The sequence below is a fragment of the Bufo gargarizans genome, chromosome 1 (genome assembly GCF_014858855.1).
Source record: "Bufo gargarizans isolate SCDJY-AF-19 chromosome 1, ASM1485885v1, whole genome shotgun sequence".
NCBI classification, from domain to species: domain Eukaryota; kingdom Metazoa; phylum Chordata; class Amphibia; order Anura; family Bufonidae; genus Bufo; species Bufo gargarizans.
Window position 1 is genome coordinate 320,883,344 of NC_058080.1, and position 13,697 is coordinate 320,897,040.

General features: G+C 41.8%; 1 protein-coding gene across 1 annotated transcript in view; it reads left to right on the top strand.

Moving 5' to 3' along the window:
- Positions 1 to 13,206, top strand: part of LOC122928504 (beta-1,4-galactosyltransferase 1-like) — a 374,285-nt gene extending 361,079 nt beyond the window's left edge. The window contains exons 6-7 of the mRNA XM_044281408.1: positions 116 to 220; positions 12,390 to 13,206. Coding sequence (XP_044137343.1) covers positions 116 to 220; positions 12,390 to 12,534 — 250 coding nt within the window. The 3' untranslated portion in view covers positions 12,535 to 13,206. The remainder of the gene's footprint in view (positions 1 to 115; positions 221 to 12,389) is intronic.
- Positions 13,207 to 13,697: the final 491 nt, after the last annotated feature.

The window sequence follows — 13,697 nt, forward strand, 5'->3', positions numbered from 1 at the left end:
AATAAATGCTCCCAAAGGTGTTCATCCATAGCCTCTAAGTTCCTCTCTCATAATTGACATAGATGCACAATCCAAGCTCAGATTGAAAGAATAACCTTTTTTCCCTCTTATTTAGGGTAAAAGCTGCAGGGATGCAGATTAAACGCCATGATTACAATATTTCAAAAGCAAAAGCAATTCTACACCACAGAGACGTTGGTAATGAACAAAATCCAAAAAGGTTTGTTTAAATGAAAGCAAAATTGTAAAAATTGGTTTAGGTAATTTTTCAGGGTATTAAAATCAATGCAATCTAAAAGAATGTTAAATTCTTTTCTTTTTTTTTCCAATATAATTTTTATAATTTTTTTTCCCCAAAAGTATCAATAGCATTATCGTCAATGGTCCAGAGTACAAAGGACAGTCATCATAAGTACAGTATATCATTACAAATATGTCCTGGATATGCAGTACAAATAAAACTCAATACAATACAATGCAATGCCCCCCCCCCCTCCCCCCTTGCATCAGCCTAATCTCCAATACTAGCCGTTTAGCTATACAAACACAACTTTAGGGTTATACCACTTTCAAAGCCCCTAGTTTATCCTTTAGATCTTCAAGCAAATACCATGATGTCAACTTGAAAGGAGACATAATTCTTGCGTATTCCTGAAACTTTATATAATTCAATACAAACTTGCGCCAGGTTAAATATAGCTTTTTCCCTAATATTTCCTTCTGTTGCAATGCCTCAAGCCATTATAGGTGAAATATATGTTTGAGCTGTGTAATAACCATAAAGACAGAAGGGACCTGTGGTTGTAGCCATAACTTCAGTGTACACTTTTTGGCCGCTAACAGAATTTTATGACCTACTGGAGAAATAGATGCTGTTAAGTATTCATTCGACTGGTCATTCCTAATAACCTGAACATGTAATATTGCCATTGCAGGAGTAATGTCTGCCTCTTTCCCACTACATTTTTTCATAAGGATACTAAGATCATTCCAGTAGTCCCTCAACTTCGGACAACTCCATATTCCATGGAATAAGTCCGACCTCGATAGGTTGCATTTTGGACATGCAGTCAACCTATCCCAGTTTGCGCCAGAACTGGGAATGTCAAACCCATAAATCGCATGGTGCAAAATCTTTAAATGGGTTTCCCGCCAGTACTCATTAGGAATGGATTTGTATAATGCCGCTATTCCTGCATATATAGGTTGATGTATGTCTTTTACCTCCAAGATTGCCTCCCATCTTTGGAACATGTTCTTGGGCTCTATTCTCTCCCACCTATCCCTAAGAGATTGGTAGAGAAGTGAAATTGACTGTCTACTTTTCGCTTTTAGCAGTGAGTCAAAGTCATTCGATCTCCATTCCCTGGACAAATCCTTGACCAAGCTTTTACAGTACGTCACAAGCTGTAAATACGGGAAAAAGGTCGACCCCTTCAAATTCCACTTCTCTCCCAATTTTGCCTGCGTCATCGATCTAGCTTCTGTCTCGTGGAATATGTCTCCCATTTTCCTAATTCCCTTTCGTGCCCAGTCTAGTACTAGCGCACTATGTCTTCCCGGTTCGAAATTTGGATTGGCTCTTATAGGGAGATGTTTGGACATTTGATAAGGCAAACCATACATCTTTAGTAGTATTTTCCATGTTACACTAGTGTGTAACAGTGCCACCAGATCCCAAGGCTTTGCAAGCTGGTTTTCCAATCTAAAATTGGAATAAAAAGATGTCCGGTTAGCCCAATCCAAAATATATCTGCCATTACAAGCTAGATTATAGCCTCTGATGTCTGGAAAGTTTAGGCCACCCTGATCTTTCCTTAGCTTCAGTTTGTCTAAAGCGGTCCTTGGCTTTTTACCCTGCCATATAAACTGTATAAACTTACTTTCCAAAAGTTTCACGTCTGCATGCCGTAGTAAAAGTGGGATTGTCTGCACGGGATATAGCAGTTTAGCGACCCCCATCATTTTCAAATATAGTTTTCATTGAAATTTTTGAAGTGTAAAGTACACTTATAACATAAATGAAGTTTATGGTTAGAAACATAAATTCGTAATTCCTTATCAAGTTGTTACAGAACATTTGATATAATGATTGGTTACATTTGTATTTTCTTTTGAGTTGTTATAGAATTTGTTACAGTTAATTAACAAAGTAATAAAGGAAAATAGACAAACCCCCATCATTTTCACTAGATAACATCGCCCCGCTAAAGAAAGAGGTAAGCCCTGGCATTTGTCTAGATCAGCTCTAATCGGGGATAACAGAGAAGGAAAATTAAGTTGATAGAAGGAATGTGGATCCCTCCCTACTTTCACCCCCAGATATGTTATATGGGATTTGACTACTGTGATTCCCAGCTTCATGGTCAATTTCTTTAGGGCACAACTCACGGGTAAGGTAGGATCTCACATTTATATATATTTATCTTATATCCAGAGTATGTTCCGAAAGCCTCCAGGGCCTTGAATATACCTGGTATGTGCTCCTCCAGCTTCGCCAGGAATAGGACCACATCATTAGCAAAAAGTGCTGCTTTCACTTGTGAGGAGCCCACCCCTATTCCTTTATACAGGTCCGAATAGCACAGGAGTCGAGACAAAGGTTCCAATGCCAAATTAAACAGCAGGGGTGAAAGTGGACACCCCTGCCTTTCTTTAATTCAAATGGCTTTGAAAGATTGCCCTGAGTATACACCCGAGCTTTCAGATTCTTATATAAGTTAACAATAAATGTTCTAAAAGCTCCCCTGAAGCCTAGTTTGTCCAGTACCGCCTCCAGCCATGCCCACCTGACATTATCAAAAGCTTTTTCGCTATCTAAAGGTGAGCATGGCTGGTGTTTCCCCAGATTGAGGTCTGTAAGTACAGACCAAAAGTTTGGACACACCTTCTCATTCAAAGAGTTTTCTTTATTTTCATGACTATAAAATTGTAGATTCACACTGAAGGCATCAAAACTATGAATTAACACATGTGGAATTATATACATAACAAAAAAGTGTGAAACAACTGAAAATATGTCATATTCTAGGTTCTTCAAAGTAGCCACCTTTTGCTTTGATTACTGCTTTGCACACTCTTGGCATTCTCTTGATGAGCTTCGAGAGGTAGTCACCTGAAATGGTTTTCACTTCACAGGTGTGCCCTGTCAGATTTAATAAATGGGATTTCTTGCCTTATAAATGGGGTTGGGACCATCAGTTGCCTTGTGGAGAAGTCAGGTGGATACACAGCTGATAGTCCTACTGAATAGAATGTTAGAATTTGTATTATGGCAAGAAAAAAGCAGCTAAGTAAAGAAAAACAAGTGGCCATCATTACTTCAAGAAATGAAGGTCAGTCAGTCCGAAAAAAAGTGCAGTCACAAAAACCATCAAGCGCTACAAAGAAACTGTCTCACATGCGGACCGCCGCCGGAAAGGAAGACCAAGAGTCACCTCTGCTGCGGAGGATAAGTTCATCTGAGTCATCAGCCTCAGAAATCGCAGGTTAACAGCAGCTCAGATTAGAGACCAGGTCAATGCCACACAGAGTTCTAGCAGCACACATCTCTAGAACAACTGTTAAGAGGAGACTGTGTGAATCAGGTCTTCATGGTAGAATATCTGCTAGGAAACCACTGCTAAGGACAGGCAACAAGCAGAAGAGACTTGTTTGGGCTAAAGAACACAAGGAATGGACATTAGACCAGTGGAAATCTGTGCTTTGGTCTGATGAGTCCACATTTGAGATCTTTGGTTCCAACGACCTTTTCTGTGCGACGCAGAAAAGGTGAACGGATGGACTCTACATGCCTGGTTCCCACTGTGAAGCATGGAGGAGGAGGTGTGATGGTGTGGGGGTGCTTTGCTGGTGACACTGTTGGGGATTTATTCAAAATTGAAGGCATACTGAACCAGCATGGCTACCACAGCATCTTGCAGCGGCATGCTATTCCATCCGGTTTGCGTTTAGTTGGACCATCATTTATTTTTCAACAGGACAATGACCCCAAACACACCTCCAGGCTGTGTAAGGGCTATTTGACCATGAAGGAGAGTGATGGGGTGCTGCGCCAGATGACCTGGCCTCCACAGTCACCGGACCTGAACCCAATCGAGATGGTTTGGGGTGAGCTGGACCGCAGAGTTAAGGCAAAAGGGCCAACAAGTGCTAAGCATCTCTGGGAACTCCTTCAAGACTGTTGGAAGACCATTTCATGCCTTCAGTGTGAATCTACAATTTTCATAGTCATGAAAATAAAGAAAACTCTTTGAATGAGAAGGTGTGTCCAAACTTTTGGTCTGTACTGTACATTCTCCTTGTCTGGGCGGGCCTTACCCTTAAGTGTGTCATTATAGAGTCGTAATAATGTAGGGGAGACCTTGGATAATAACATCTTATAATATTCCCCTGAAAACCCATCAGGTTTAGGGGCTTTAGCATTTCCTAAACCCTTAATAACTGATTGGAGTTCCTCCAGAGTCACGTCAGCGTTTAATTTCTGGAGCTGTTCGGTATTTACAGTGGGCAGTTTTACACGATCTAATAAAGTATCTATTAAAGGAGATGGGGAGGTATCATCATATAAAGCCGCATAAAAGTGCCCCACAATCTCATTTATGCCCGCTGGGTCTGTTATCACCCTACCATTATCATCCTTGAGGCTAGATATAAACTGAGGTGTCCTCTGACCCTTGGCTAGATTGGCCAGTAGACGTCCGGCTTTGTTTCCGTACTTGTACATTTCGGCTTCAAACTGTGTTAGTTTTAAGGATTCTCTATCCTTTTCGCACTTATCAAAGGCCTGACGGGCTTCCACCAATTTTGCCTTGTTCTCTGCTGAGGGTAGGTCAATGAACTGTCTATATGCTTGCCTGACTTTGATACTTGCTTGCTCTAATAATTGTTGACACGTTTTCTTTTTGCTGAATACACAGCCCAGAATGATCCCCCTTGGATGTATGCTAAAAGATTTCAGGGGCATCTAGGTGGGCCTGATTATCCTCCTTATATTCTTCCCACCATCCCACTAACTTATTAGTAAAATCCTCATTATTAGTCAGATTCGAGGGAAATCTCCACAAATAATCTGTGCCTTTAGGTAATGTGTCTCTCAAGTTCAGGGTTACCGGAGCATGATCCGATATAACAATGTCGCCAATATCAGCATGCTCCACCAAGCCCGATAGCGTGTCCTGGGTTAAAATATAGTCTACGCGTGACCATGAATCTCTGGCGTGAGAATAAAGGTAAAAGCCCTCTCATCTGGATGAAATTGCCGCCAGGGGTCCACTAGTCCTACCGATTCCATTAAAGGTCCTAAAACTGCGTCCTGAGTAGCGTTTCCCTTACATTCATCTGAGTTAGTTCTCCTGTCCTCCCTCCCCACCACTACAGAGTAAAAGTCACCCCCTACTACCAGATTTGAAGCCTTATCTGTGAGTAGATTGCTTTCCAGTAACCTGAAAAATTGTGAATTATTGGAGTTTGGACCGTATACATTATAAATAGTGTATTCTGAATTTTGGACTCGTATTGAAACCTTCACCCATCTACCTTTGTCATCCGAGGCAGAACCCAACAGCTTGTAATTAAACGCTCTATTAAACAAAATCAGAACTCCCGCTTTCTGCTCAGAGGAGGCTGATCCAATCACCTGTTCGACCCACAATTTTTTCATTCTCCCAAAGTCCCCAGCTACCAGATGAGTTTCCTGAAGCAGGGCTATGTCAGGTTTCATTTTTTTAAGGTGACGGAGGATCATCCACATCTTTAGCAGCGAGCGTAAGCTCTTTACATTCCAACTAACAATCTTCATATATTTCACTAAACCAGTTGTATGGCATTCTACTGACAGGATCCATAACTAAATGAGTATAGCCCGATACTTGATAGATCGTAAAGTGAGCATTGGCTGATGCATAAATAGGAATACCACCCCCAAAAACATAAACTACCTCCCTCCCCCCCAATCCTCTTGTTAGGTTGACATCCTATATTCTTACTCCTCTTATAACTTAGCAACATACGTATTGCCCTCTCTACTTTCCTCATGACTTCCCTTTTTTCTAGGCTACAGAACCTAGCCACCCTTCCTCCTTAGCAACTAGAATGCTAACCGCAAACATATAAAACCATGCATGAAAATATGAAAAGTGGTTCAATATTCAGTCCCTAATGTATCTCGGTGCTGATCAATCGTGTATTACCACCACCACCTCACTCAGCTGGCATCAAATGAATCGTAAGAGTCCTATGCCGAGCTCAATAGAGATGAGGTTATCGCGATCATGAGTCCCTTCTCTTTGGACGAGGATCCCGCTTGTCTACCGGGACCAGTTCCCAGTCTCGTTTCAGTCTGTCTGCTGGCAGTGTACGTCTCCATTCCAGGCTCCTCGACAGTTCCCTGCTCTGCTGACGTTGCCGCGGGGATCTTCCTCTTTGTCCTGGCTCTCCAGGTCGACCACTTGAGCGAAGAAGCTCTGCTGCTGCATCAGGCTCATAGTATGTTTTGATTGTACCATCCATTGTGGTCACTCTTAAAATTGCCGGGTACAATAACTGGAACTTAACTTGCTGCTTATAGAGTCCCGAGCAGATGTGACTAAACTCACGCCTTCTTTTTGCTACTAGAGCCGAGTAATCTGCGAACATCAAGATGGTGTGGCCTCTCACCTTTAATGGCCCTTTGCGAGCTCTAAAAGCCCGTAGGATGGACTCTTTGTCGCTATAGTCCAGAAATCACATAATGACTGTACGGTTTTGATGCAGGGTTTTGGGTGTTAGTACCCCTTGGTTTCTGCAGTTCTATAGCAGGTCCAACGCGGTGAACCCTTTCAACTTTGTGCCTCCCACTCAAGTTTAAGGCTTGTGGCAGCTTGATCTCACATATTTCTTTTAGGGCCAGCTGTTTAATGCTTTCTGGTAGATCCACAATCCTCAGATTGTTCCGCTTGGACCTGTTTTCCAGGTCTTCTAGACGGTCTTTCAGTATTATATTTTGCTTATATAAGTCATGAGCATCTCTATTGGATCTGGAAACATCTTCCATTACTGCAACCCTTTGGTCCAATTCCTCTATGCTCGCCGCATGTCTCGCTACTGTGTCATGTAGCTCATGAAGAGACTGCGAGAGAGTCTTTGAGAGTCTCTTTGATATCTGGAGCTAAGTACGTGGCCACTTCAATGGCCAGGATCTTGTAATCAATTTTGAGCAGATCGCTATTTGCCATGCCGCTCTCACGAGCCGTAGCTTCAGCCTCTTTGCTGTCAAAGGAACGGAGCGCAGGTGATGTTAGAAGGACAGGCGCCCGGAGCTCGCTCCCTCCATGTCCTGCATCCCAGCGCCGGAACCGGAAGTCATCGTTAAATTCTTTTTATCAGAGGTTTAAGGATACAGCTGGGCTATAAGACTGAATTTATTCTGCAAACTCCAGTAAACTCAAACAGGCTTAGAAAGTGATGAATGAGACAAGCCTGCCTGTCCATCCCCTTCCCGCCCACTTTTTTAGAACTGCATGTGCGGGGAAAAGTCACAGATTGCGGCGCAAAAAACCTTTGCACTGCAATCTGTGCCAGAAATACACCTAATATAGCATTATTTCTGGATAGTAAATGACCCCCTATTTTTTGCTAGGTAGTGTTACTACAAAATTGTGTACGTGTTGATTCTTAGAAATGTTCTCCCACCTATCACGTGCGATTTACAATTTATGTACACAAATGTGATGGGGTGGGGATGTACATAAATTACTCAAATTAATAGGCTGTCGGGCCCAAAAAATCCCCTTTAATCAAACTACAAATAACAATAACTTTTATTATAGTTATCTAAAATGACTATAAACCTCGTTTTCCCCAAAAGAATGTGTTAAAAATGCTGGTGTTAATTTCATAAGATTATTGCTTAATAGTTAGGGATTAATACAGTAATGCAGGCATGTCCAAACTGCGGCCCTCCAGCTGTTCCAAAACTACAACTCCCAGCATGCCTGGATAGCTTACAGCTATTAGAGCATGCTGGGAGTTGTAGTTTTGACACAGCTGGAGGGCCGCAGTTTGGACATGCCTGCAGTAATGTGTCTTCCATATATATAGAGTTTAGATTTTATTTTGTTTATTTAATTAATTTGTAGTGACTTCAGATGGGGGACCCATGGAGTATGTGGGGTAAGCGTAGGAGTAGAATGGAATAGTTAACCCTTTCATGACCAAAGGTCATTGATGCCCCAGTGTCCAGGTCAAAATTTACAAATCTGACATGCGTCACTTTATGTGGTAATCGCTTTGGAACACTTTTACTTATCCAAGCCATTCTGAGATTGTTTTCTTGTGACACATTGTACTTCATGACAGTCATAAATTTGAGTCAATATATATCACCTTTATTTATGAAAAAAATCCCAAATTTACCCAAAAATTTAAAAAATTAGCAATTTTCTAAATTTCTATTTATTTGCTTCTAAAGCAGAAAGTGATACCTGAGGGGTTAGGTCATGTGACCGCTTTATAGAGCAGATTGTTACGGACGTGGCAATACCCAATATGTATACTTTTTCTTATTTAAGTTTCTAAAGTTTTGAATAGCATTTCTGAAACCAAAAAAAATGATGTTTTAGTGTCTCCATAGTCTGAGAGCCATAGCTTTTTTATTGTCTTAAGTATGGGCTCATTTTTTGCGGGATGAGCTGTTTGATTGGTACTATGTTGGGGTATATACACCTTTTTGATCGCTTGGTGTTGCACTTTTTGTAATGTAAGGTGACAAAAATGGCTTAGGTGGCAGCACTGGACGCCTATGCCATGGCAACCGGATGCCTTTGCAAAGCGTCCAGTTGCCATGGCAACCATTGGGCGCTGCGATCGCAGCAGCCCTGATGGTTGAGAGAGGGAGCCCCCTCCCTCTATTAACCCCATGGATGCCGCTACTGCGGCATCTATTGGGTTACAGCAGTGTCAGCATAGAGCTGACACACGCTGCTGATGGCGGCGGCTCAAGAATGGAGCCGCCGCCATCACACACAGAAGGGGGACCGATCGGGGGCAGCGCTGGAAATGGGGGAGGGGGGGCAGCATTCACAAATTGCAGATCGGGGCAGGAGGGGGCGGACCGCATCGGGGGCAGGATACATGGATGGGGGGGCGGGGACCGATGGCAGAGGCAGGGCTCACGATGGTGGTGGTGGGGGGTTGGAGGCACACAAGAAGGGGGCACAGATCAGGGGCTTCAAGAAGGGGGCACAGATCAGGGGCTTCAGGACACATTACCTGATTTCAGGCTCTGATGCACAGATCAGAGCCTGAAACCAGCATTTTAACACTGCCGCAATCAGATTGGTTAGTCTGCACAGACTAACCAATCGGATCGATTGCCATCAAGGGGCCACTCTGATTGGTCCCTTGCCGGCATTACTAGACTGTGTGTGCTGTCCATGACAGCAGCAGGACACTGGCAGAAGCTTTAATCAAGCGCTTTGCAGCGCTTGGATTAAAGAACTGCAATGACGTCTATACACGCGATAGCTGCACGGGGCATGTGCAGCTATTACGTATATATACGGATTGCAGTCGTGAAGGAGTTAAGGGTACTTTCCAGTATTTTTCCAGTATTGAGTTCAGTCATAGGGGCTCAATACTGAAAAAAAAACGCTTCAGTTTTGTCCCCATTCATTGTCAATGGGGACAAAACTGAACTGAACAGAATGCTCCAAAATGCATTCCGTTCCATTTAGTTGCGTTCCCAGACCGGAGAGCAAACCGCAACATGTTGTATTTTGCTTTCCGTCCTGGGAAAAAACTGATCCATCATGGCCCCCAATGCAAGTCAATGGGGACGGATCCATTTTCTCTGCCAGAATAGAAAATGGATCCATCCTCCATTGACTTTCAATAGCGTTCAAAACGGATCAGTTTTGGCAATGTTAAAGAAATGTTAAAGATAATACAAACGGATCCATTCATAGCGGATGCAGATGGTTGTATTATCAGTAACAGAAGCGTTTTTTTTCTGGACCCCGTCCGATCTAGCAAAAACGCTAGTGTGAAGGTAGCCTAACAACAGCCCTGTTATTAGCTTGATACTGCCGTGAATCAGTGATGTAACCTTTCAAGTTACTGTTTTGTACCCATTTGTTAATTTGCAGTAAGCATGCAGAACCAATATTTTGCCTTTACTGCTGCTTATAGAAGATAATCAAAAGATATCTTGTAGCAGGGCTATTGTCTAAGTGTTCGCTCTCTTGATTTGCAGGGAGCGGGAACAAGAGCAGCCACTCTCATATGTCACTATGTTTTTCCTATTCCCCTACTGCATCCTTCATTCAAATAAGACTTCTCAAACATCTGATGCCGACCCCCATCATTCAGATACTGATGACCTATCCAAAGGATAGATCATCAATAAAAAAAATAAAAAAAATTCTCGGAAAACCGCTTTAAGGGACTTTAACATGAGCGGAGAACCCGGCATGAGAATTCACAGGAACGCTCATTAGAAATTATCTGGCAGCATAAAGGTGCTGCCGATTACCCGCTGAACAAGCAAAACGTTTGTTCATCAGGTAATAGATCATTCGTGGGGACACAAAAATTGGCATTTGCCAGCAGCAGATTGTGTGGTGTAAACAGCATCTGCTGCTGACAAACAACAAGTCTGTATGGGGACAAGAAATGGCATTAGCGATCTCTCCACACTGTGGAGAAGATTGCTGCATATCATCCTGTCTAAAGGGACATTTACTAATATATACTCATCAGAGGCTCTGGGCTGTTTTCTTACTGTAAAAAGCAATGCTCCCATCCTGAAAATGGTCAGAGGGTCATGTAAGCAGATGTGTCCATCAGAAATCTCACTGCCTCCATGGCAACACACTGCATCTGCGCTAGTTTCCTGAATGTCCAGGAAACTAGTGCATGCAATTTTTTTTTCCCATTGACAAAGCAAGATCATTGATAAGAGCAAGACAGAATACAGAGGCTGTCCTGCTTCCATTGGCTGTCCTTTCTTCTAACCTGTGGAAGATTGATTATTAGGTTAATACTTACCCTTTAAAGAAGCACTCCAGGAATTGTTTTCGGGATATATAATGCAAACTCGCCAGCGGTATTCTAGCAATTTAATTTCTTTCACTCCAGCTTAGCTGCAGTTATACATCACAGGGAACTGACTCCACCACTTCCTGGCCTCTACAAGATGGTCACATTGTCCACACACCATCTGACTACTCTGATGAGCCAGGTTCCTCAATGCCCACTATGCCTCTAGTGAACATATTCATTTGTGCTGATTTATTCTCACCCACTGCATTTCCCACAGAAAACACACTACAATGGCAACCAAACAACATACGTAATATACACATGTAGTCCCTAAATATGCATCTCCATTCTCTTACAGATCAGTCTCACCTGTGAAATATAGAATTACATCAGCATCTATTAAATCCCTCCTGGCAGCTCTCAGACATCACTCCTTCCCACTAAGCTTCCTCCTTGTTCCTCTTTCTCCTCTCAGTGGGATGCTCCAAGGGACAAAGACTGCACTGAGGTGTTCCTTAAGTGATTAGCTGAAGAGTTATACAACCCCACTGACACCCAATTCTTATGTTTGCGATTTGTGAATTCTGTATGCAAAATTTCCTGTATATCTTATGAGACGCTCCCCTGCCTGATTTAGAGAAACCAATCTCAAGCAGCGGAGAGCACTGTGAAACTGCATCACATAGGAATACACAGAGCCTGCAATGTGAGTTAGCTTTGAGTCATGGAACTTCTGTCTCCTATCACTTGCTCCCCATAGTTTGGAAAACACTCTACCCCACCTGCTATGGCAAGCGAGATGCAAAATTAGGTTATGTTAGGGGAAAAATGAAGCCAAGATGGTAGACCACCCATACTTGGCTCATCAACTAAAACAGGTATGTACAAGACATAATCAAGAGCCTCTACTATAGGGTCCATTCACACATCTGTATCCGTTTTGTGGATCCACAAAACACTGACACCGGCAATGTGCGTTCCGCATTTTGTGGAGCGCACATCGACAGGCACTCATATAGAAAATGCCTTTTCTTGTCCTATTATTGTCCGCAATTGTGGACAACAGAAATGCAGATCCGGACAGCACATTCCAGCCCCATTGAAAATGAATGGGTCCGCACTTGTTCCGCAAAATTGCGGAACGGATGCGGACCCAGTTTGCAGACGTGTGAATGGACCTCTTATTCTTTAATAATAGTCTTTGCTGCACTAGGCAAAATAAATGCTGGAGTCCTTCTTTAAGCGATATAATCTCATATCATATTAACTGATTGATGTGGATGTTTTGATTTTTACTGTATTGTACAATTACATGTTTCTATATCTCATATCTTCCATATAATTCTTTCTTTTCTTTTTTTCATGTTTAGTGTCCATTTGATAGGAAACGCATCAAAACGAATGCATTTTGATGGACTGAATTCATTAAAATACACAGTTATCAGTATTACGAAACATAGACTATACACCATGGTGACAGTTGACATTGGTGTACCGGAAGAATTTATCAACTAGAAAGCATGATCCGTGAAAGATATTTTGCAAACATTCGTGGCTTCTACAAGAATGAAAGAATTTCAGAAAAAAGTGATGACTAGTGTCAAGTATTACGAGCTTAGCTGCCCATAGCAACCAATCAGATTCCACCTTTCATTTTAAATAGGTCCTTGGAAAATGAGGAGTGGAATTTGATTGGTTGCTATGGGCAACTAAGCCAGTTCTACTGTATATCAATTTGATAAATTTCCCCCACAGTACAGAAGAACTGGTGGATGCAACAGATGAAGATATTTTACAGAGCAATTACAACCCTAGAAACTTCTTAATACACTTTTTATGATTGTGTAGATGCAAATCCCTCTAAACAGATTTCCATTGATCATTTGAAAAGCAACCATGCAAGATGTGCATCTGCTTGAAGAACTTGATGCTTATTCTACATTCTTATATTGTATATTAATATTCAGGGGAAATAGTTACAGATCTGAATTGATTTACTTCACATAGTATGAGTAGTATGAGTAATAGAGAGAACAGGTCATGAAAAAGTCTAGGTTTAAATCATGTGTGTGACCCACTGAATTATTTCCTTCATCCAAAATATGCATCTTCTCTGTTGTGTTCAAAATAATAGCAGTATGTTTAAAAGCTCAAAATCCTTCTAATAGCTTTTATTTCCACAAATGCATCGGGAACACTACACATTCTATTCCAATTCAAAACATGAAGAAAAGTTATAAAATTTGTCTAAAAAAATTAAGAAAAGTTAGACTGTTCAAATAAAATAGCAGTGTTTGTATTCTTCTTTACAAACTCATTCACTATATAAACTGAAAAATGTTTGAAGATTTAGCTTTCCTTTGAATCACTTAGCTAATATTGCAGATCCGTCTGGTATCTACACAGACGGATCTGCACCTATAATGCAAACGCTTGTATCGGAAGCGTTCAGAACGGATCAGTTTGAATTACCATGAACAAAAAAAATATACTTTTTTTTTTTTGGTCATGATAATGCAAACGGATCTGTTTTGACTTGCACTGAAAGTCAATGGGAGGCGAATCAGTTTTTAATTGCACCATATTGTGTCAGTGAAAACGGATCCGTCCCCATTGACTTACATTGTAAGTCAGGATGGATCCGTTTGGCTCTGCATCTTCAGGCGGACATCAAAACG